Source organism: Callospermophilus lateralis, chromosome 2 (genome assembly GCF_048772815.1).
Source record: "Callospermophilus lateralis isolate mCalLat2 chromosome 2, mCalLat2.hap1, whole genome shotgun sequence".
NCBI classification, from domain to species: Eukaryota; Metazoa; Chordata; class Mammalia; order Rodentia; family Sciuridae; genus Callospermophilus; species Callospermophilus lateralis.
In genome coordinates this window covers 161,790,477-161,816,396 of record NC_135306.1, presented here as the reverse complement: position 1 = coordinate 161,816,396, position 25,920 = coordinate 161,790,477, and the positions used below count along the sequence as shown (strand labels likewise).

The window sequence follows — 25,920 nt, the reverse complement described above, 5'->3', positions numbered from 1 at the left end:
GGATGTGTTCTTTCTCTATGGGCACGAGAGTTGTTTAAAGTATTCTCTAGAAGTATTAATGTTCCCTAAATGAAGAAGACTGCTGCCTCCCCCGCAGGCACATGGCTAGCCCCTTCTGTTGTAGGATCCTCAGAGTGTCCGTGTCTAGATGCATTTCATAGTTCTGATTAGAATAAACATCACATTTTCCATGCAATCTGCCTCTAGTGCTTCTTAAATGAAGTTGTGCTTCCCTCGGGGAAATATGCATCTGCTTGGTGTAATTTTTTCAATGGTTTGCTTGTTGGACCACATATTAAACCAGCTTTTAAGAGCTGCAGTTACCAAATGGTTTCAAGTAAATATGCTTCTTTTTTTCCCTTTCCCAATTAGAGTCCCTGAGAATTCTTTTTTTTTTTTTTTTAATGGAGGTAATTTTTGGGGTATTCCAAGTAAAAAGAAGGGCTGCTTCGGAGGCAAAGCACCATGGTCCTCCTAATGGATTCACTGCTGCTAAGAGCCCACACTGAGTCTGAAACCTGAAGCTGACCAACACCTTGTTTGGTTTTCCAAATGAAGTTACCTTTGACCTCCAGGAAAAAGGGGAACCTAATTCTTCATCTGCTGAAGAGGAGGAGGTGGCCGAGGAAGATGGAGAGGCAGCCTCTGTCACCTGGGCTCCAACAGGGATGTGCTTGGAGTCTGAAATGGGAAGAGAAGAACTTACTGAACTGTTAGCTTCTTTTTTTTTCTCTGTGCACCAAAGCTGCCTCTCCCTCCTTGCACTTACCCCATGTCCTCCCCCCCTGCCTTCCCCGAGCTGCACCTGCCAGGAGCTTGAGGAAGCAGTACCTAAGGGCAACTGAAAATTTGGCCCTCTACGTTAATTACATTTCTGGATCCCTGCCAAGAGCTTTGCAGCTCTCTTCTCATATTAAAAAAAAAAAAAAAGCCAAGAAAACCAAAAAGCAAGGTATTATGCAGAAATCAATTAATTCCTTAAACACCATTTATATGGTATGTTGCTTACAATGCATTCAGAGATGAGATCTATTATTAAAATGCATGTCTGAAGTTAGCTGAGTTACCTAAACACTTGTGTAAGGTTCTTTCTACAGAGTAATTGAATGCAAAAAAGTCGGAGCCAGCTCTTAAACAAATCACCCTTCTGCGGCTCACAGCATCTGGCACCCATTTTTACTACATGACATCTGCTCAGTGTAAAAGAGCTGGCGTCAGAATGTCTGGTCACAGAAAAAAAAAAATCCCAAATGTAATCAGAAGCACAAGGACTCTAAGCCTAAGGTTTTATCACATAGTCTCATGCAACATAAATATTTCATTAATTATAGCTAAACAAATGCCACTTTTATTTTCCCAACTTGCAGATATTATCACATCAGCGAAGTGATGATTCAAATGCCAGGAAAGGCAGTTCAAGATAGGGATGGCTCAACAACACAGGGCCCACGGACAGCCCAAGCCACGGGGCCACGCCAGCCTCTGCCCAAGAGGTTGGCAGCCACCATGTGCCCGTGACCCAGCTGGGCACCAGGTGTGATAAGGGCTTCCAGGTGCGACAGGAAGCTTTCATTCTTCTCAGCAAGAACATCTGCCCCTACGTATCAACCTGGGACACAGGCATTAAAATTTGGATTAACCCGCTTTGGACACCAAACATCAGAACCAGCTAGTACTCCACGATGGGAAACTTCTCTTCACTCTGCTAATGGCAGCTTGTGTCTGAACACGACTATGTATGGGTGGGCAGAAAGCAGGAAAAGCAATTCCAAGCCAGTTAACATTCTCTCCAGCCTGCCTTCTCCTCCCCATAATTTTCAACTATTCACCCTAGTGGAAGAGGCCAAGTTTTACAAAATAAGGGTAATTTTAATCTCCAGGAGCACATTTACATATGCTGTTATTCAGAGCAAAATAATGCAAAACATGTATATAATAACACAGCCTCTCTGGGGAGGGAGTTCACTGTTTTCCACTTTAATTTGCCAGATGGGAAAGCTCAGGTAAAGATAGAATCAGAGAGCCGCATGATACGAAGGAGACATTGTTGGTGGTGAGCAGATATTGTTTCCCAGTTCCAGCCACTAAATTACCATGGAGTAATTCAGTCACTGGGCATTTAGTTCTTAGCGAGTGAACTTGAGGAACTAACTTAACTTCCTTGAGTCTCTCAGGATCCTGATTTCTAACTTGCAGGATTGTTGGGGAAGAGTAAAATTAATCAATGCAAAGTGCCCCAACACAGTGCCTGGTACTGACTGGAGGTGCTTGAGTTAATGTAGTCAGTGTCATGAGCAGCAGCAGCTGCCCCTTCATCATCACTGATCCAAATTAATAATACTTCAGTATTTGCAAAACTGCCTAATTAATCGTCATTTATGGGAAGACCATAAATTTAAAGTTGGAACTTTTTCTAACTTGCAAAAAATAAGTATTTCCATTAAATTCCATTTTGAAACGGAGGCAAAAATGCTTCCAAATAAAATGCATTTCTTAAACTCTAGCAAGAAAGAAGCTATAGAGTTGTCTCCAAGTCTCTCTCTTCACCCCCTCCATCCATTGTAGAAGGAGGCATTCTGGAGTTCACTTATCATTTGCAGAGTTTTAAAATCTTTGCAGCATTGTTCCACTCTGGCTGTGTTAGAGTAAGCGACTCTGGAATTGATTTCTCACCACAAAGCACTAGAAATCAGGACAAAATACATGAAGCATCTGTTTCTAAAAATTGGACAACAAGTAGTGCAGAATTATGTTAGAGGCAAGGATGCAATGAGGAAAGCCCTGCTATCACAGCAGCTTTCTGCCTAAAGGTCCTTTCCAAATTACAGTGCAGATAGGAAGAGCCTAAACTCATAGTCCTAATGAGTTGAAAAGACAGAAATCAGGGTCTGGACAGATTGAGGCAGCTGGAATGTACAGGACAGAGCACTAGAGAGAGGGAGATAAGAAAAAAAAGAGACTTCAGCAATAAGTAAGATGTCCATTTGCATCGATTGCTTAATAGTGAACTATAGATGCATAGAGAGAAACTGCATGAGATTGGGCAAATAACTGCTAGAACTTTGTAGGCTAAGCAGTCTCTGGAGCTTTTATAGAAGAAACGAACATGTTCAAGTTCTAACTAGCCAAGGTTGCACAGACCTTTGAGACATTTAGAGACCACAGAAGTCACAATTATTAATAGAAATAAATTAGCCTAAAGTAAATGTTAGCCTAAAGTAAATTAGCCTAAAGTAAATGACTCACTTGAGCAAAGCTTAAAAACAAGTCTTGGTGGGAAAAAAGTGATCTGCAAGTTACTTTACTGCCCACCACACATTCTTTACTCCCTTTTTAATATTCTTTAACTAAAAAAAAAAAACAAAAACATCTAGATTCTCTACAAAGCAATATTCATAATATTTAGCAGCTGGTAAACAATTACTAGGTATGTAAAAAAGCAGGATAAGTCAGATAAGAGAAAAATCAATCAATAAAAGCAGACCCAGAAATGACAGGTCTGCTGGAATCAGAAACTATTATGATAAAATAGCTATTAGGAATGTGCTCAAGAATTAAAAAAAATAATTCTACCCCCCGAAAAGCTAATAAATCAATTTATCAAAATTGTAGGATACAAAATTTACATATGAAAATCTATGAATATTTAAAATATATTAACATCAAACTATCTGAAAAAAGAATTGTAGAAGCAGAGAGTAGAATGGTGAACACATACTAGGAAATAGGGAATAGGAGATATTGATCAAAGGATTTAAATTTTCAGCTAAATTGAATAATTTTAAGAGAACTATCATACAACTTAGTGATAATAGTTAATAATAATGTTTTATATTCTTGAAAATTGCTAAAAGAATAGATTTAAAGTATTCTCACAAAATATTATAAGCATGTGAGATAATTCATACATTAATTAGTTCTATCAAATCATTCCATAATGTGTGCATTGTAAAGCATCATGCTATACTGGACAAAAAATCTATACAAATTTTGCCCATTAAAATAATCAATTAAGCTGGGCATGGTGGCACATGCCTGTAATCCCAGTGGCTCAGGAGGCTGAGGCTGGAGGATTGCGAGTTCAAAGCCAGCCTCAGAAAGAGTGAGGCGCTAAGCAACTCAGCGAGAACATGTCTCTAAATAAATACAAAATAGGTATTTTGTATTTATTTAGAGACATGTGGCTCAGTGGTTGATTACCCCTGAATTCAATCCCCAATACCACCCTCCCCCGAAATTATAATAATCAACTAATTAATTTTTTTTAAAAAATTAAATGTAGCAAATGAATTCAATGAGAACAGAAGTTGAATGTATAAAAAAGAACCAAACAGAACCTATAAAATGAAAAATACAAAACTAAAATGAAAATTTCACTGGATCATTTTCACAGAAGATTAAGCATTGCAAAGAAAAAAAATCAGTGGAATTAACAACAGCAACAAAAACTATTCAAAATGAAGCACAAGAGAGAATATTAACAAAATGAACTAAAAAGATGACTAAGAACCTCAGTGACAAAATCGAGTAGTCTAAAATACATGTTTACAGTTCCAGGAAATGGGAGAAATGGGAACCAAAAAGGTAGATGCAATATTGTTGAAAACCATCCAAACTCAATGAAAATTATGAATCTACAGAAGCTCAATAAACCACAATCAGGATAAACAGAAAGAAAATCACAGTAAGGTTCATGATAATAAAATTACTGAAAATCAGAGACAGAGAAACCCTTAAAAGCACACAAAGAAAAATGATACATTGCACACAGAGAAACAAGGATAAGGATGTTCACGTACATCTCATCAGGACCTAAACAGGTTGAAAGACAATACAACAATGTCATTAAAGAGCTGAAAGAAGAGGGCGGGGGTGCAGAACCTATCAATGAAGGCAAAGGAAAGGTTTTCAAAAAATCTTATTTCTTTTTTGAAGACAAAAGCTGGGATTTGTTGTAAGCAGATATGCATATAAAATGTGGAAAAATTCTAGATGTTATATGAAATGAATAATTCCAGAAATAGTAATCATAAAACTTTTTTTCTCTCTCTTTCTCTCTCTCTCTCTCTCTCTTTTACTATTTCAGGTAACTTAGATGGAAAAATAGATAATAAGAAAGAAAGGAAGAAAGAAAGAAAGAAGCTCCTTTTTAACATGTATTGAAGCAAAATGTAATACAAAAATAATAAAAATGGGGCTGGGGGTCACAGCTCAGTGGTAGAGTGCTTGCCTTGCATATGGAGAGCACTGAGTTCAATCCCTAGCACCACATAAAAATAAAATAAAGGTATTGTGTCTATCTACAACTAAAAAAATATTAAAAAACAACAAAAATGTTGAAAGAAAAAACTATACAGTTGATGTATACTATACCTGCAGTGGCACAGTATTATTTTAGGTAGGCTATGATAAATCAGTAATTTAAATTATAAACCATAAATTACCTACTATAAATACACACATACCTCCCTTAAGCATATATAGATGTAACTAATAAGCCAGTATCAGAAGCAAAATAATATGTTAGAAATCTCTATTGAACCAAAAGAGGGAATGGAAAGGACATAAAATTAGATGACACAAATAAGAACAAATAGCAAAATAGTAGATTGAAAATCAACTATATTAGATATTCACTAAAGGTAGATGGTCTAAACTTTATTAGTTTAAAAGTAGAGATTATCAGATTAGATTTTAATAAAGCAAGAACTTACTATATACTACTTACAGTAAATCTATCTTAAATATAAGGAGAAGCTAAAAGACAAAAGATAGAAAAACTGTAGTATGAAAACACTAATCATAACAAAGCTCATGTGGTTATATCAAAGTAGTTTTAGGACAAGAAATCAGAACAGAAATAATATTCCATAATAAAAATGTAAATATGTCACAAAGATAAGATATTAAATGTGGATGCACTAAATTACAGAGCTTCAAAATATATGAAGCAAAACTTGACTGTACTGAAAGGATAAATATATAATTCCAAAATTACAGTTGGGAGTATTAACTCTCCTCTCAGTAATTGACAGCGTAAGTAACATTAGAGTACAATGCTTGGGAGCACTACTGAACAACTTAACCTACTTCATATCATGGAACACTACACCAAATAGCAGCAGATTCTTTACAAATGTACATGAAACATTCCCTAAGACAGACCTAGGTTGAGCTATCACACCATCTCGATAAAGGAAATTGAAATCAAGAAAAATTCTCTTGACCACAAAGGAATTAAATTAGAAATTAGATCACCCATGAGTCCACCAATTTAATCTATGAGAAATTCTTGCTGGACTGCAATTACATACTTCCTAAGAGCATCATCCGGCCTATACCAGACTTACCATGGCCTACCACAGAGGTCAAGGGAGATTAACGGAACACTGAAAATCAAACACACGTCTGTATCAACATTGCCACCCTAACCTAACTAGAATGAGAGTGGGGATTTTAAAAAGTAAAACACAGAAACAAAAGAGAAGGAACAGAGAGAAAAAGAGTGAAGACAACAGTTGATAAGATTTATTGTAAAATTTGGAAAATGGAGAGAGGATAGATATGGGTTGAGAAAAGTGGAAGTAGGGGTGCTTACAGAGTAGAATTGCCATGAGTGGGCCACATCTCAGAAAAACTCAGGAACAGACACATCAGCACAAGGAATCAACAAATTAAGTGTGAGAATGAGGTATCCTACTGAATATAGAAGAAGAAACACAAAACCAAACAAAACAAAAAGTTAGAAATCAATAATTAAAAGAGACCTGGGAAAATCCCTAAGTATTTTTCAATTAGAGAACACTTTTATAATTAACTCATAGATCAAAGAAAAAATCACAAAGAAAAGTAAGAGCAATTCGAATTAAACAAAAACATCAAAATTTGTAGGATGCAGCTAAAGGTGTGCTTAGAGGGAAATATATGACTTTAAATACTTGTATTAAAAGAAAAGAAAGGCTGAAAGTCAATGACAAATGTATGTTGTAAGTGACTCTGGAGGTTGGTTGAAAGCCAACCTCAGCAATGGCAAGGCACTTAGCAACTCACTGAGACCCTGTTTCTAAATAAAATACAAAAATAGGGCTGGGGATGTGGCTCAGTGGTTGAGTGCCCCTGAGTTCAATCCCCAGTACCAAAAAAAAAAAAAAAAAGTTGGAAAATATGACTATGTTCCCTAAAAACCTAGTGAAAGATCTTTAGGTAAACAGAGCCTGCCCTTGAAGGGAGAGAGCAGGACCCCAGTCCCTTCCTCAACTCTTTTGTTCCCTGGTCTCATGATGAGCAGTCATCTCCCTGAACTGTCACCATGATACGCTGCTGTGCTGTAGAGTCAAAAGCAATGAGATCAGTCAATCATGGACTGAAACCTTAAAAACTTGAGCCAAAATAAACCTTGTCTCTTTGTAACTTGATTATCTCAGGTATTTTTTTACAGTAATGGAAGGCTGACTAATACAAGAATATTATTTACAAATATAGAAATAATAACTGGAAGAGATAGCTGAAATAATTAAAAGTGAGCACCTGTAGAGGATGGTTGGGCCAGTGAGGAGAATGAGAGCAGGGTCTCAGGTTTCATTATGAATCATTAGTAATATTTGATTTTTAATATTACTTAATATTTGACTTTGATAATTTGAAAATTTTAGAGCATAATTTGTTATACTGCCCAAATTTGTAAAAGAAAATATTAACAATGAGCATGCATACAAACCCTCCATTTATTCTCACCCCTGAAATAACCACACTGTTGTACCAGCACTTGTTTTTGCATACATTTCTCCTTATCTATTCAAATAAAAATTCACATAGAAAATATACACCTTATGTTCAAAGAAGGACAGATGATTATAAAACTGGCTTTCCATATAAACAATGGAATGATAGTATTAAATAATGAAAGATACTAACTCCCCCCCCCCAAAAAAAAGATACTAACTTCCAATTTGTAATCTATATTCTGAAGAAATATCCTTTAGAAATAAAGGCAAAAGTTCAGGGAAATGAAACCTAAGAGTATTTCTCTTCACACTAAAGAAATCCTAAAAGGGAGTTCTTTTGGGTGGCAGGACTGGGTACTGGGGATTTACAAACAGGGTCTCACTGAGTTGCTTAGTGCCTCACCATTGCTGAGGCTGGCTTTGAACTTGAGATCCTCCTGCCTAAGCCTCCCAAGCCACTGGGATTACAGGCATGCATCACTGCACCCAGCTAAAAGGGGGTTCTTTAAGAAAAGAAAATTCACTGTGTGTGTGTGTGTGTGTGTGTGTGTGTGTGTGAGAGTGTGTGGTGTGAGAGAGAGATCTCCTTTCCAAAGAGAAAATAGGAACACTGATTGTTTAAAATTTAATTATAATCTCCATGGCCTTAAGATAGGTATAAATTCATTTATATATATTTATATAGGTATAAATTCATAGATTCATTTTAGTCATCAATTAACATTATAACCTCCTGGGTAACCACCAAAATATTAATGAACAAACTATGCATAATTATATGTACTATATATTACGATTACCATAACTATTAAATAAAAAAGAAACTGCATTCAAAAATGCAAAGAAAAGCAAAAGAAGCAAGAAAATATGAGATCAAACTAATGAAAACCAAATAGTAAGCTGAGATTTAAATCCACATATATCATAATTATGTTAACTGCAAGTGGACTAAATAACAAAATAAAAGGGAAAGACTATCAAATCAGATTTTAAAAAACTCAAACTACATGCTGCTTATAAGAAAGACATTTTCAGAACAAAGTAAGTTTACAATGAGAGAAAAAGATATGTAAAAAAAAAACTACAAGAAAGCTAGCATAGCTACATTAAAAATCAGACAAGACATCAAGGCCAAAAAATATTGCAAAAATAAGAGATGATGATCCCAGTGTCAATGTAAAAGTATACTAAAGCAGTCAAATATGGATGCAGCTAATAGAATAGCCTCAAAATATATAAAGCAAAAATCTATTGAACTAAAACTAGAAAATAATCAAAACCTCAATCATTTTCAGATATTTTAAACATAGCTCTCTGATCAGGTGATAGAAAAGTCAGACCAAAATATCAGTAAGGATATACAAGATAGAAGCAAACACTACCATAAATTTGACCTAATTTCTAAGTATAGAGAACATCACATCCAAAAAGTAGAGAATATACTTTTTTTTTCCAAGCACATGCAGAACATTTACCAAGTTGACTTGATAAGCCAAGTCATAAAGCAAGTATCAACAAATCTCAAAAGATTAATCCATATGTAGTATGTATTATGACAATTGTGAAATTAAGCTAGAAATCATAAAATGATGTAGAAATTAAACAATACTATTTCACTAAAATTGACTGATGATAAAAGCAAGTCATAATGAAACAACTCTGATTCAGTTAAAGCAGTGACTAAAGGGAAATTCAGGGCTTTTAAGAAGGCATACATTAAGCAGATAAAAATTTGAGACTGAATGCTCTAAGATCCATCTCAAGAAGCTAAAAAGAGCCACGAATTGAACTTCAAGTACATAAAAGTAAGAAAACAATTAACAGAGTTAATTGTGAAAGATAAACTAATAATGCTCCTCTAAGTGTCTTGTCCAGTAGAAATATAAGCCGTGTATGTAATTTATACATTAAAAATGCAAAAAGAAATAGATGAACATAATTTTACCCCAAATTTCAAAAATATTATCATTTCAATTTGCAATTTATGCAAAAACTATGAATAAGTTATTTTACATTACTTCTTTCACACTAAATCTTCAAGAGTCGATGAATATTTTACATCTATAGCATATCGCAGTTCAGGTGCTAAGTTTTTAATGGCTAATATGAAATACAATCCTATCAAAACTAAAGGTGTATTTAACAGAAAAACATTATACACCACTTCCGTTTTTTAAAAAATTCATTAAAATTAAAAAACTTAAAAATACACTTCCTCACTCACTCTAGCCATGACTCAATTGTGAAATAGGGATTGCTGTATTCGTTTAGTACATTTCTAGAAGGTGATGTAGAACATTAACATGACCTTGGAGTAGGGAAAGATTTCATAAACAAAAATGCAAAAATTAATAATAAAGGAAGATACTATAAATTTCACTTTATTAAAGTAGGTACTTCCAGTTTATCAAAAGATACATTTAGGGGCTGGGATTGTAGCTTAATGACAGAGTGCTTGCCTAGCAAATGTGAGGTACTGGGTTTGATCCTCAACCACAACATAAAAAAGTGAATCAAAAAATGAGAGAAGATATTGCAATACAGATATCTGATAAAGGACTGATTAACCAGAATAAACACAGATTATGAATCAATAAAGAAAAGACTGACAACACAATAAGAATATGAGCCAAAGATTTAAAGACTTCATACAAGAGAATACTTAAATAAACCTATGAAAAATATGCAACACCATTATCAGGTAAATGCAAATCAAAGTAATGAGATGCTACCACACACCTACAAATACAGCAATATCAACAGGAAAACAAAACAAAACTGAGATTACCAAGTATGTGGAGAGAGGGGAGGTCTCCTGTCTGCTGGAGGGCCTACAGATTGTAACAACCACTTGGAGAAACTGACTATACTGCATCAATTAAATCAACTCTTCCACCTACTCCATGATCTAGCAGGTGGATGCTCACAAAGATTCTCTCCTTGGCTGAACTCTGACCAGGATTCTCTGAACCCTCTTCTCCATTGGTCTTCAATCTCAGCCTATAAAAAGTTACAGACTCTCAACACAAATGACGTTCACATCCTACCTTCCCCCCACATACATATTAAAATACTTATATACTAATGTAGTTTCTGACAGCTCAAGATCATACCCTTAGGGATGACCTTAGAATACCTGAGAAAGCTCAGTTGCCAAAAGACTTTCCTGTTTATTTTAGCCAACACCCAATGATATCCCCTGCCCTGTTCTTAGACTACTTACTAAAAAGGGTTCCCAAATGTAAATCCTTTCTCTGTCCCTTTGAGATGTCTATGTGTCTCCTTCAACTCAAGAGCATCTTTCTAAAGGACATGAAAGCCATTCCCTTAAAGTATAATCACCACAAAGGATAGGGTCACTGTTTCCCAGTCTCTGTTGGAAGACAGATTCTTTAACTGCCAGTTAATAGAGACAGCTAGCTTAGTCTGTATTTATACAGATTAGCCCTTGTAAATTTTTACTTCCTTGACTCTACTGAGCCCCTTCCACCGTACCTCAGTCTCCCTGTAAGGCACCCCATTGACTTCTATAGCAATCAAAGTTGATTTCATATCATACTGGAACTTCTTCCCATTGCAATAGTATATTACTGATTAAAATTTGTCCTTACTACTTTAGTGTTTAGCTTCATTTATCTTTGGCAACATCTAATAGAAATGAGCACATGCATGCACCAAAGGTATGTATAAGCTTGCTTGAAGCAGCATCATTCATAATAAAAACAACTGAAAACAGCCCTAATGCCCAGAAAAAGAATGTATAAATAAATTGTGAAATATTCATACAATGGGATGAAATACAGAAATACAGAAAAGAATAAACCAATTTTGCACATAACAACATGGATAAATCCACCACCCCCATAATGTTCACTGAAGATAGCCAGGCACAAAAGAGTACATACTTGTCTGGCTTCCTACTGCACAACCAATTACCTAGCTTTACAATTACCTAGCTTTTATTATTTAAGGCTCAGTAGGTCAGAAGTCCAGGCATGACTCCACCAATACTCGGCCCAGGGCTTACAAGGCTGACATCAAGGTGTCAGCTAGGCTTCAGTTCTCATCTGTAGCTCAATGTCCACTTTCAAGCTCATTCAGTCTGTTGTCAAAATTCAGTTCCTATTGGTTGTAGGGCACAGGGTCCTTTTCTCAGTGGCTGTCAATCTTAACTCCTAAAGGCCATCTGTTCATGGCCTTCTCACAATGTGACTGTTTACTACTTCTTCTAGGCCAGCAAAATCGTGTCTCTCAGGCTTAGAATCCAGTCTCTGACCTTGGAAAGTCCTTGTTAAGGGATTGCCTGATTAAGTTAGGCATGCCCAGGATGATCTCCCTTTTGATTAACTCCAAGTTGATTGTTTTGGGACTTAATTATGTCCTTAAAATCCCCTAACCTAATCACAGGATGGAGTGAAAAGTTCCCACCATACTCTAGGGGACAAGATTATGCATAATTCTTCCTACTACAATATCAAATTATTTTATTTTTTAAAGTGAAAAAACAAAAATGCTGCAAAAATAATCTAAGCTGATAGGAGTCAGGTAGCAATCCCTTTGTTGGGTGGGGTATACAGAGGGAGGAAAGAATGAGGAGGCATCTGTGTTCTGTGAATGTTCTGTAGCTTAACCTCAGAGACAAAAACACAGTGGTGTACTTTGTAAAAACTCATCAGTTGTAGACATAATATTTAAGGACTTTACAGATGTTATACTGCAATAAGTTTATATAAACATAAAAAGGTTTTCAGGGGACTTTCTTTAATTATACACAAGAATGATAGCTAGCATTAAAATTGTGTAAGATGGGCATTGGTAAGTACTTGAAATTAGTTTATGCCCCTAAGCCATTTAAATATCCAGATAAGTTTACATGTATCTTTAATTTACTTAGAAAGTTTTCTTATAAAAATATTAAAAATCAAACTTTAATCTGACTCTTTCTCCTTTACACAGAAGTGTGTGCTCACAAGATAAATGTGGAGACAGTAGTGTCATTGTATGCATTTGCTGGAATGGACAGGAAATAGAAGACTGATGGGCCTAATCTGATAGGATTGATAAAATCTTTACATCCTTAGCATATAGTCTAGGAACACATTTAAGAAACACTAGGATTTTCTAAGAGAGAGGCCTAGGCACTATTTGCAGAGCTGGCCAGCCCAGATCTAATTCCCTTCTCTACACTCCCAGTTTGTTCTAAGCCAAGGAAGTCACATTATTTCACGTTGAATATACAGGAACACATCTCTCCATAAAAATCAGGAAAATACATTACCCAACTTATTGTAATCAATACATACAGAAGTCACATAAATGTGATGTCAGTGAACTGTAGACCTATCTTAACTATATTAATGCAAAAATTAATAAAATTCCATAAAATTCAATGTTTTATTTAAGAATAAAACATTACTAAACAGACTTGGAAAGTATATTAAAATAAGAACTTAAGATAAAGTGGTTCACCAATGCAAGGATGGTTCAATAGCTCTAAATCTATTATCTAATTTATGATATCAAACTAAGGAGAAAAAAAATCATACAAACATCTTAAAAGGTGCTGAAAAGACATTTGATAGAATTCACCATTTACTGGGCTGGGGATGTGGCTCAAGCGGTAGCGTGCTCGCCTGGCATTTGAGCGGCCCGGGTTAGATCCTCAGCACCACATACAAAGGAAGATGTTGTGTCTGCCAAAAACTAAAAAAATAAATAAAAATTTTCTCTCTCTCTCTCAGCAAAAAAAAAAAAAAAAGTTCACCGTTTATGTATGATTGAAAATACTTTTATTAGAATAGGAAGGTTATGTCCATAAAAGGATAAGATATATCTCAGTGAACCCAGAAGCCAGTAACATGTTTAAATGGGAAAACACTAGTAGCATTCTCATTGAATTTAGGAATGTCATAGGTTATCATTATTAATACTTTTATTTAATATTGTTCTGGAGATTCTGTAACAAAAGAAACTAGGGGACAAAATAAGAGACACATAACTTAAAAGCAGAAGGTATAATGATTATTTGCAGATGTTGAGTGCAGATATAGAAATAACCTAGAGAAATATTGACACAAGAAAAGAATGTAGTAAGATGAATGGGTATGAAATTACTATACAGAAATCAATAACTTTTGTATACACAAGAAGTAGGAATATAAACTGGAAAGATCTTGTTTACAGTAATAGTAAGAACAAATGTACCTAATAGTAAACTTAATTAATATGCAAGATTTATTTGATACAAAGATTAAAATGTTCCTGAGGGTCATGAAAAAGAAATGAACAACTGAAAAGACAATTCCTATCATAAGTTTGTGATTTCTTATCAAAGTAAGTAGTTTATGAATTTAGCTCAATCACATAAAAGCACTCACAGATTTTTTTTTTGATACATAGACAAGCTGAAGTTAAATTCATAGACTATCAGACAAGCATGAAAAGTCAGGATACTGTAGAAAAAGAAGATCAGAATACTCTTCCTACTAATAGTAAAATATGTAAAAAAAATTATTAAGCACACACAAATAAAGTGAGATAATTAAAATAGTGTGGTATTGATACATGAAGAACAGCTCAATGGAATATAGTAGGATGAAAATAAATACAAGTACAGAATTCAATATTTGATAAATAGTTGCTGAGGATGGCCTCAAACCAGCAATCTTCTTGCCTTACATAAGAGAGGAAAAGATGGACTATTCACTAAATTATTTAGGATAAGTAGGGATATATCTAAAAAAAAATAAAGTTGGATCCATAATGAAATTTTATAGTAGTATAATTTCTTGATGTAAATATTTAAATGCAAAAATATAAAAAAGATCAAACAAAAAGACTCAATGCAACTGTAAGAAAATTCTATAAACTTTAAAGAAGCTCTTTCTTCTTCCATAAAATAAAAAGTTATAATCACTACATAAAAATAAAATTGAATGCAACAAACCCATCATAAACACTGGGTGTAGTGGTACATGCCTGTAATCCCAGCAGCTAGGGAGGAGGATGGGGAGTTCAAAGCCAGATTCAGCAACAGCAAGATGCTAAGCAACTCAGTGAGACCCTGCCTCTAAAGAAAATACAAAATAGGGATGGGGATGTGGATCAGTGGTTGAGTGCCCCTGAGTTTAATTCCTGGCACACACCCCCCGCAAAAAAAAAAAAAAAAAAAAAACATAAAGAAACTTAAGCACAAACAAGAAATTGGAAAAAACATATTTGTAACAACATAAGAAATGTTCTTTCCTTTTAAATAGAGTTCCTACCTGTCATTAAGAAAATACTAACAAACCAACAAAAAACTGGACAAAGGACAGAACCAACAATACAAGGAAAAGAAACATGAACGTCTCTTTAACATATGAAAAGAGGCTCAATTACTTCATTGAAATTTCAACTTTTTTGAGTTTATTGGATTGGGAAAGGTTAACATTAGGAAGGTGGGGAACACATTGGTTATTCCACCTTGGCTGTTGGGAATGTGATCTGCACACCAGGATAAGGGAAGACTGGGCAATCAATATGAATGTTCCCAATTTACACGTCCTTTGCTCAGGCATTTCCATTTCTGGAATTTATTGTCCGACAGATAAATTCACGCATATGCCAAATGGCTTAAGTTCTCAGTTAATCAATGTAGCACTGCTGGTGATAACAAGAGGTGAAATAACAAACCTTGCATCCTTGGGGACTGGCTGCCTAAATTAAGATACCGTGGAATACAAGGCAGCAATAAAACAAAGGAGAAAGATCTCCCCCACCCTCTCCGGGGTAACTACCATCGAACTACATCCCCAGACACTGAACTACATCCCCAGACCTTTTTATTTATTTATTTTTCATTTTCAGACAAGGTCTCACTCAGTTGCGGAGGCTGACCTCAAACTAGCGATCGCTAGTTTGCCTCAGCTTCCTGATTATAAGTGTGCATCAGCTTCACCTGACAGAGAAAGTTCTTTATGTACAAATGTGGAATGATCTCCAAGATAAAATTAAAAGTACAAAAAGAAAAAAGAAATGTGTGTGCAGCATGCTACCATGCTACTACTTGTGTAAGAAAAATAAAGCATATGTAAATTTTCTCTTAATGCATAAACTCTGCCTGGAAGAATGGCCAGGAAACTGATAATATCTATCATCAAGATAGAGTCCGGATGCCTTACCGACTTTCACCTTGTGCCTTTTGTACCCTTTGATTTTAAACCATGTGAATATATTATCTACAAAGTATCTGTGACTCATGAACTTTTGATAGATGATGTAAAGGGTAGAGTGATACCCTAACCTGGTCTATGCTTATCCCAAACTTGACTTTAAATAAAGCTTCTTGTTAATATTATAGATATTTGATTGAGAAACAAAAGAAGATAAGTAATTTTGTTTTTACTTGAAAACTAAAGTTCCAAAATAAAATTGTATAAGAAAATAAAAAAGTGAGAAAAATAATAAAGAAAAAGAGTCGCTTGACAATAGAAATAGTAAGATCATCATTTGTTTCAAGCAATCAACCAACAACTAAATTGTTGCTAAAGGAATATACTAAGTCTTTGGCAAGTACAGAAGTGATGAGATAATAAATATAGCTTTTTTATAGATATTTCTTTTTTTTTTAATTTATTTTTTAGTTTTCGGCGGACACAACATCTTTGTTTGTATGTGGTGCTGAGGATCGAACCCGGGCCGCACGCATGCCAGGCGAGCACGCCACCGCTTGAGCCACATCCCCAGCCCCATTTTTTAGATATTTCTATGTTGTTTGATTGTAGTCCTTGATATATTAATTTATAATTTTAAAAAATCAGATTTAAACATAAAAAGTCTACATTTCCATTGGTAACCAAATATATAGAAAAGTGTTTAACCTAGTAATTCAAAAGAAAGAAAAAGCTCTATGCATAAAAATTCATTCAACACCATACATGAAATATAAATATATTCATCTATAATTTATATAATCATGTATACCTATAAACAAAAGAAAATAACTCATTAAATGACAAGGTATCCACAAAACATTCTAGTCTATTAAATTACATTTATGTAAATCAGATGGTAATTAACACAATACCTATGGCATAATGCTAATTTTTAAAAAGTTATATTTTATGTACAACTTAGTAGAAACAGTCAATGAGCAAGAAGGGGATGGAATTCTAGTTAACACTTTCAATGTCCTAATTTCAAAATTTTATTTTTTTAAAAAATTTCAACTTCAAGTTTCTCTATTTTTGTGTTTAATTTGAGAAGCAAATTTAGAATTTAATTTGAGAAACAAACCAGAGTGACGATGCCTGTTTGCTAACCCAGGCAAGGATAACTAACTGACCATCAGGAACTGTGGACTTCTATAAGGAAAGAGCCACTTACTTGCATCTCCTCCTGGAGAAGGAGGACGGGCCACCTGTTCCAGGGAGGTGCTTCTGAAAGGCTGTGCCAGCTTCTCCAGGGATAGGACATTGTCCCTGCGCAGCACCGTCCCATCAGGGCTGCTAAAGAGGTCCCTGATGTCCTTCCTTTGTTTAGATTCTTGAAGGAAACTTTCAAAAGATTTGTCTTTGAATTTGAGGGAGGAAAAAAGTGAGGCTCCTTTCTTTGGAACCCTAGCAGCATCTGGTAAGGTCTCTTGCAAACTCACTTTCTCCAGGAGTATGGGGACATCTTCCATCTTGCTGCAGGGTGGAGACGCTAGTGCAGGAAATCTCTTAGATGGCCGATTGGGCAAACTATGGGCGCGGAGGGCAGGGTCCGAAGGGCTAAGCCTCGAGAACTGAGCAGCCTGGGAACCCAGGGACAAGAAAGCAGAGGCCCTGCTTGCCACATGTGTCCCACTGGACTGCTGGTCCCCCTCCTTGTTGGAACTGGTTTTCCGAAGGCTGAATGAGCGAGTACAGGTGTGTGGCTGATCTGTGGGCAAAGTTTTGGATTCTGACTTGGCCCAGGCCTTCTTTCCACCTTCGGAGTTGGGAAAGAAGTTTCCCAGGGACTTTCGGAGGGCATTGGCTATGAGCCGCAGGGGAGACTTAGGTGGGGCACCTTGCTCTGCTGGAGTCCGTACAGCGGGGGCCCGTGTCTCCTCTTGGGCCTCTCTCTGGGCTGGCAGTGTCTGTTTCCATGCCCGAGGGAGGGTCAAGGGGTGGACTGGCTTCAGCACACGGCCTGGTCTATCACCCCCAGGACTGTCCTGGGAAAGGTGCACACTCTCAGGGATGGAGTCATTCCAATCCAGCAGCATGGTCTTCTGTTCCTGAGTGAGGACTAACTTCTTCAAGCCCGACTTCCTCTCCTCTGCCAGCTCTGACCTGCCCTCCTGCTGCCTCCTGGGTCTGATACTCTCCTCTCTTGGTTCTTTTCCACCCACGAGAGATTGCTCTTGATCTGTGAGGCACCTGTCCTTCTGCCCAATGGGGTATGGGTCTTTGTGGAGGCTATTGGTACCTCCAAGAGGGGCTTCTGTTTCCTCATGGTCCTCAGAAGCCTTCTCCACAGGGCTTGTGACACTGTCTCCCCCAGGGCTCACCAGGCAGTATTCTGCCCGCTCCAGCACGGCACCATGAGGCAGGTAGAGGGGAGTTTCCATGGGTGTTCCTTGGGCTCTGGCTCGTCTCAGAAAGATGGGGGTAGATGGACTGGAGTGACCTTGGGAGGCCTGTGAATGGGGACTGTAAGCTGTCACCTAGAGGGGATGGGCAGAAATGGCAGTTAGCTAATAATTTACAGCATTCATTTATATGGAGAAGGCAAATCCCAACCCATACTCCACTTCCTTCTTTTCTCCAGATCTCAGATACCAAAGTCAAAAATGGTTTTGCCTCAGAGGATTTCATGGGGCTGCTCTTGGTTCTAAGAGGGTTCTTGGAACCTGTTGAGATCTACCTGGAGCCCCTAAATCCACACTGATTAAAGGTCATTCTGGGTCCTAGATTGGGTGCCAGAAGGAAGACCAACATGTAGCTGCTGCCCTTGATGAGCTTCTGGGCCAGTGAGCACAGGGACGGCTGGCCCCTAAGGATGGCCAGGCACACGGCAGAAGGTAAGATGCCCAGTGACTTGTCCAAACATGGTCCTACCGAATGGCCTTCTTTACCAGGTATGTTCCTGTAACAATCACAAGACCAAGATTTCTTCCTTGGAGGCTCTTGAGGTGAGAAAGTGACAGTTACCTTTCTACGTTGGAGCGGTGGTGGCAAAAGTATGACCTTTAGGACCTTCCAATGACCCTTCTAAATTTCACACCTTGCACCACTGAGAAACTAGCCATTTCCAGCATGGGGGGACTTGGCCCTTGGCAAAGGAAGAATCTAGGTAGACTCTGCAACCAGTGGCTGTGCTCTGCCAAGGGCTTGGGGCAGGTCACAGAAGTGGGGCCTTCACAAGAGCATTCATTATTTCTGTCTTGTGTACTTGACTTTCTAGAACCTACAACAGGGCTGGCAGGCACAGAGGCTTGACAGCTGCCTATGGAAAGAAAGAGTCCAGCCATGCTTGTCAAAAATGACATTTCCTATAAAAGAAGGATGTTGCTTCCAAGGTCCTTAGATGCTAGCAAAGGCTCCCTCTGTGTCTGTTCCTTTAGTTGTGAGCTCCTTAATACCCTCTGTGAGTTCCCAAGGGCAGAGCACCTGTCCCAGCATCTCTGCATCCCATGGAGCGATACTTGGTACAAAGTCCACCCCTCAAGAGGCTGCTGAGGGGGTGTCTGTGTCCTTGGAGTGGACGAGCTTTCATGAAAGGCACTTGTGAAGAAGGCCTGGAGTGGACCCTTGACAAGTTTCTCTCTGGCCCTGGCCTTGCACTAGGGGGCACTTAAGAGCACACAGCATCCAGAGTCAAGTGTGGAAGGCGGGAGGAGCTCACCTTCCTAGGCCTGTGTGTGTGTGGGGGGGCCCTCAGCTGTACTCACCTGAGATGGGGAGGAGTCATCTGGGATATGCTCAGGGACACTGGCTGAAGAAGAAGAAGATGGTGGGGAAGATGAAGGAGAAGACCATGAAGAAAGAGGAAGAGGACAAGGCTCCTTTGGAGATGACGGGGTTCTTTTGTTCATTGGCGGCAAATCTACCGAGGAAAGAACATTCTCTGTTACAGAGCTATTGTGAAAGAGCTTGCAAAAAGACAAAGCTTGCAGTGAGGCTCTGGTTCTACAGGCAGAGCCAAGAAGAGGAAGGGTTGGAGACTGACTCAGAGTTCCCTGTGCCCACAGCTTGGGAATTGGAGGAATGGGTCCCGGAAAGGCAGAGGAGCCTTGCGGGGAAAGGGAACCCCAAAATGAAAAGTCAAAGGACCACCGTGTTTCAAACTCCTGAGGTTGTTCCGGAGGCAGGTGACCTAGACTTTTCGGAGTACTTATTGGAAATAGACATCTACCCTTAAGTTTCCCTAAAGCTCTGATGGTTAGGAGCTGGGGCTACCTTAAGTCATTCATCAATAAACCATCTGAGGTTTCTGCCCACGAGGTGCTGAAGCATTAGCCATGGCACACACGGGGTAGACATTCACGACTAATGAAATGGCTCTTCCTCTCACGAGCACCCAAGGGGCTCTCAGACAGGTGGCCAGGCTGCGCCATCAAGGGAACACCAGGGAGGGAGGTTACAGCCATATCAAATCATCTGAAGTGCACAGAGTGAGCTCTATGCCAAGCTTCTGTTGGTCAGGGAACAAAGAGGAAAGCAGTGTATCTGCTCAGAGATGCGTGAGAAAGGAGCATGGCTGGGCCCGGGGAAGGAGCTTAGTTCCCACTGTGGACAGCTGACATCATCTGGTCTCATGAGAGCAGATTGTGACAGTTGTGGCCTAGAAGTTCTTCCACGCTCCCATGTGCTTCTCTCCCCCGCTACCCCCTTGAGGATGGTAGTCTTAAATCTGAAATCTCAAGTATTTTATCTCCATATTGAACTATTTCAGACAAGCTGCACTCAAATAGTTTCTGAATGCCACGCAGTCTGCCGATGTGCCCCTCAGTACTGGGCTCTTACACACCCAGCTCTTCCATGAACCGTGGGAGCACATATGGGTGCCCCCCAGACACCCCCCAGGACTGCTGCCTACTGGTCACTCCCGTGTCTCACTGCCTGCTTATGGCTGCTCAGATGACCCATTGAGAATTCCCTCTGGGGTGTCCAGGCTTTGGATTTTAGCTCCCTTCTTAGCTCAACATAAAGCCCAGTTTCCTCAAAGCTCTGGGTGAGAAGCTCTTCCTCAGGGACCCACACAGTCCAGGTCATACCTAACCATCCCCCAGAGTTCCAGCCAGTCCCATTCTTACAGCAGAAGTGGCCACAGGGCTGAACGTTCAGTGTTCTGCCCTTCTTTCTTCATACACAAACGCAAGCATGTCAGATGGCGTATCCCAGATTTGGGTTCTGAAAAGATGGCTACCCCACACACATGGTTGACAAGCTCCCAAAGGGGAGGCTTCCAAAAAGCTTCCAAGGGAACAGGTAACCCCAGGGGAGAGAGCTGATGTGAGAGTGGGCAAGAAGGAGCTGTTGGGAGACAGGCCATGGGCTGCCAAGAGCTGGCGCAGGGGAGGCGGCACCCCCACCTCAGCCCACAACGAGATGGTTCGAGCCTAAAAAGGCAAAAGTCGTGAGTCAGTTGTTGCCTTGCTTCCTGTCCTCAGCTTGCCAAATTCCTGCCAAATTCCTTCTCCCCCTCTCCCTCGCCCCCTCATTCTCCTCTCCCTGCCATCTTCTGAATCCAACTCCTTAATTTGTTTCAAAAGTTGTCTTGGCTCCACACACTGCCTTTTTGTTCCTCCATGGAGTCTCAGGGGACCTTATGACACACAGTCAGGGACACCTGGGGACACGAGCCCAGCGGAAAGGCCTTGGGGTTCACAAGGTCATGACCTGGAAAATGTTCCCCCCTCCTTTCTCTAATTCCCAGCCCCCCTGGCCAGTGGGGTCTCTCTCCATTCATGGTCCTCACGCCCTGCATTAGAGGTAGAGCTTGGGGAGGGCTTGAGGAGTTGGGGAGCAGGGCTCCCGTGTAGGCCAACCCTGGTCCCTGGGCTGCCATTCAAGCCACAGCCTGGGAGGGACACGGTCTGAGAAGGGGCAAGTGGAACCAGAGCCAAGCTGAGTGATGATGGGAAACGTCACTGCTGGAGGCTGGTTGTGCCTTTGAGTTCACTCAGAACATGGTCAAGGGGAGCCTGGGACCCCACCCCTTCACACTCACAGCAGCTGCTGGACTCTGAGAGGTTACCAGACCCTCAGCTTCCTCAAGTCTAGCACTGCTTTAGGGAGTGGTTGAGGAAATAAATGGGACACAAAAAAGTGCCCAGCAGTACAGGACACAAATGCTTCATGTTAGCTAAATATGAGTTCCATCCCCGTCCCCTCCTCTCATGCCTCAGATGGTGTCTCGTAAAGACATGGCTGAAGCCCTGGCCCGTTCCAGAGGGAGCCATGCACCCATCCCAGCCACGATTTCTCCAGCTCTTCACGTTTCCTCATTTGCCAATTCAGACCCTCCTCTCTGGTTCTTTCCTGGAATCTTGGCTCCTTTGCCCTCTGCAAGGTTCTTGGTCCTGGGTGCTACTGCCCCTTAGGGTCCCTTTGTGCAAAAGGGGTCGTTGAGCAAGCCAGAGCCTGAATCACAGCTTCTGACACCCTGGATCAAAAGCCACGTGACCTCCTCTTGAGCCCTCTGACCAGAGTGACCTTTTGTTCTGAATCCTAGAGGACATTCTGGCATGATGGTCATCTGGGGGAGAGTGTCCTATGTTCTTTTCCTACCACCAAAAAGATGGCTCTAGTGGCTTTCAGCTTGGGATTTTTTGTGTGAGGACTGAGATTTCAGGGTGCAGCTTCCCAGAATTTGGAGGCTATGATTGCCTCAAATCCCTCTCAAAGTCTGGGAGCGCCCTCTAGGGGATGCAGCCGGAAAACCTGAAGCCCTGTGCTTTGCACTGAGTCTCACCAGCTCCATGGTTCATTCATTCATTCAGCAGGGCTGAGGGCATGGCTCAGTGGTGGGGTGCTTGCCTAGCATGTGAAAGGCCCTGGATTCCATCCCCAGGATCTTCCCCATGCAAAAAAGCATCCATTCACTGAGAAAACAAGGAACAGGTACCTCCTCTGGGTCAGATCATATAATATATATACGCCCACCTAATAATTCCAACTCAAGTGCTTCCCTCAAACCAGCTTTTCTGTACACGAAAATCAGCACTTGATACTCTTCAGTTACTGATGACTGAGTCCCTAGGTCCATGCCAGGCACCTCGCTGCTGTGTAGCAGTCCTTTCTCTGTCCTGTGCCTCCTCCAGCACCTTGACACTGTGGTGAGTGCCTCCACCAGTCCCCTGGCTCTCACTCAGGCTGGGAACTCCCTGAGGGCACAACTGAGCCCCTCATAGTGGTAGCACTCAGAAGCACTGGAATGGACTCTACATCCATGAGGACCTGCCCAAGAGAAGGACCCCAGTGCCCTCCGAGGGGTTGGGGCCAGGAATGAGAGGAGGACATGTGGAAGGCTTAAATTCCCTCCACCCTCTTGCTCTCACTGCCTTGGGCACTGTCAGTAATTCAAGCATCGTTTTAGATTGTCCCCAGATAAAGCAGCTTGCACAAATGTGTAGTCCTGGTCTAGCTCCAAAGGTGGCCCCCGTCCCAGCCTGACCCAGCGAGGTCTGGTGGGTCTCGGGGTTGCTGGAGAGTGACTCACTGGCTAGGAGTCAGTACTGACTCAGAAGGAAGGAGCTAGGGCTAATGCTTCATTAGGTAAACCTTGCCAGACCCCAGGCCTTCCTGCACCTCCTCTCCTAGGCGAGCCTGGGGAGGGAATGTGGCACAGGGGGAGAGGAAGGCAGCAATGGAATGGATGAGTCCCAGCCTCTTGCTGAGGGCCTCTGAAGGGAGTTCCTGCTTTGTCCCTGCTGTGGCTGGGATTGTGGGCCAGCTTGGGAGGCAACTGTGTGTGTGTGGCCATTGCGCCCCCTGGTGGGGTCCCTCGCCTTCATCCATCTCTGCTCTTCTCTGGGACCAAGATGCTCAGAAAAAGGAGTAGGGCTGTGTGTGAGTGTGTGTGTGTGTCTGTGTGTGTGTGTGTGTGTCTGTGTGTGTCTGTGTTGCTTCCTTTCTTGCTCTGCCCACAATTTGCCTGGAGTCAAAAAGCTGACAACTCCCATGCACAGAATCAAATCATATAACATCCGTGGGCCTCAGTTTCCTTATTCATGTTCCAAAAAGCTTGGAGTCTATCCCCACTAAGGCTGCTTCTGGGTAAAATTCTGGAATCGCAAGTCTCCCTGATTCTAGAGTAGGGGGCAGAGAGGGATAGGGCCAGTCCCAAATCCCTTGGAGAATTCTTCCTTTAGTCCACAGTGGAAATCAGGTCAACTTCATGTTGTTTTTTTGCCCCTCACATCCTGGAGGCCATGGCAGAGAAGACAGGCACCATGTAAGGAATGAGAGAGAGCAGCTGCCTGGGAATCAACCCCTGCCCAGCCCAGTCCAGCCCACCCAACCCACAGAGAGCTTTCGATATGACTCACTGGACTGGAATCTTCTTCTCCAGTTTTGGTGTTTGCTTGGAGTTGGAGCCTGGAAGCTATTGGCCCGTTGCAAAGCTGTGGTGAGAAAGAAAAAAGAGAGCAAGAGTCCATCAGATGTGTAGAGAGGATACTCCTCTAGCCCATTTACCCCAAATTAGCAGACAGGTGGCTCTAACCGACTGAAACTTTCCTTTCCCCACACCACACTTCCCTGCCCCCACACCCATTTGTCATTTATCCACTCATGAAATATTCATTGAGAGCTGGCTTCAGGGCAGGCACTGCCCCCTGTCAGAGAATGCCTCCAAGTATGAGCCATCATTCTGTGTTACTGATGGTTAATAGGCCCTCCTGCATGCATGTGTAGAAACACATACGCAAAAACATGCCTCCTCGTGTGTGGATGAGCACACCTACGTTCATTCATTTATATCAGAGCTGGCCTTACAGCTGAGGCCTCACGTCAATGTTCCGTAGATGCAATAGGAACTGGAGCTTCTCTGGAACCAGGAAGCTGCAGAAAGTTCTAGCCCCTGCCTTCCCTTTCCTCACAGAGCCCCCCCCCCCCCAAATCCAGGAAACCAGTTTTAATGGAATCTCTGGGCAAGCCATTGCCGTGACCCCTTGACCCCCTTCTTGTGGCATGGCTCCAATGGAAACACGTCTGCAGTACACGGTGTCCTTCCTACTGGAGACCCACTGCCTAGCTGGGCCTTGAGAACCAGCTGAGAAAAGTTAACACTGAATTCAGAAGGAAAGGGGTCTTGGCCATTCGGGTCATGAAAGTGGACAGAGGGGATCTAAATGGACCCGGTTCCCATATAGTACCCCCAGATTCTGTCTCAGGTACTGGTATTTCCATCATAGCCAAAGCGAAAGAATGGGCTCAATGTCCATCCAGAGACTCACAAAGCTGGACTGTGGGCATGAGAGAAAAGGAAGGGGGTGGAAAGGATTTGGGAATGGGAAGATGGCGGCAGGGAAAGTTTGAATATAGACCTTCCTGGATCCAAGGCCCAGCTAGTGTGTGTGCATGTGTGTGCTTTGCCCACAATTGCCTGGAGTCAAAAAGCTGACAACTCCCATGCACAGAATCAAATCATATAACATCTGTGGGCCTCAGTTTCCTTATTCATGTTCCAACACGCTTGGAGTCCATCACTCTAAGCCAATGATGGACAGTCATCATCTCTCCAGTCTTAGACATTCTACTCCCTGCCAGTTCAGGGTTGGACCTCAGCACTTTCTTACAAGCCAGGTTGTGGAGCACAGGTGTGAGCCACTACCTTGGGGCTTCCTTTCCTCAGGTCAAGTTCCTTGAGCTCCTTAGACCCTTGGCTCCTCTCCTTCCCTTTCCCCTTTTGGAAATGCTTTGTGCCTCTCTTCTCCAGTAGGTTTCCAATCCCACAGGCTTGCCCTCAAAATCAAGTCCATGGGTCTGAGGTGGAGCCAGTATGGATGGATGCTAGTAGCCCCTATACCCCAATGCCAAATGGTACTCAAAGTGCAGCCATGTTTTGCATGAGGAGCAAGCACAGTTGCATCCTGAAGACCCCTAATGAGGAGACCACCCAAGAAAAGTATAAGACTTCTTATGTTAGCCCTTCATTGTTGTGACCAAAATGCCTGACAAGAACAGCTTAGAGGAGGAGAGATTTATTTTGGCTCATGATTTCAGACGTTTCAGTCCATAAT

General features: G+C 40.7%; 1 protein-coding gene across 1 annotated transcript in view; it reads right to left on the bottom strand.

Annotated features, from left to right (window-relative positions):
• Positions 1–25,920, bottom strand: part of Mical2 (microtubule associated monooxygenase, calponin and LIM domain containing 2) — a 206,505-nt gene that overhangs the window by 27,030 nt on the left and 153,555 nt on the right. Inside the window, exons 23-27 of the mRNA XM_076846897.2 lie at positions 24,226–24,300; positions 19,624–19,778; positions 17,091–18,396; positions 8,094–8,102; positions 563–657 (exon numbers count right to left, since the gene is read on the bottom strand). Coding sequence (XP_076703012.2) covers positions 563–657; positions 8,094–8,102; positions 17,091–18,396; positions 19,624–19,778; positions 24,226–24,300 — 1,640 coding nt within the window. The remainder of the gene's footprint in view (positions 1–562; positions 658–8,093; positions 8,103–17,090; positions 18,397–19,623; positions 19,779–24,225; positions 24,301–25,920) is intronic.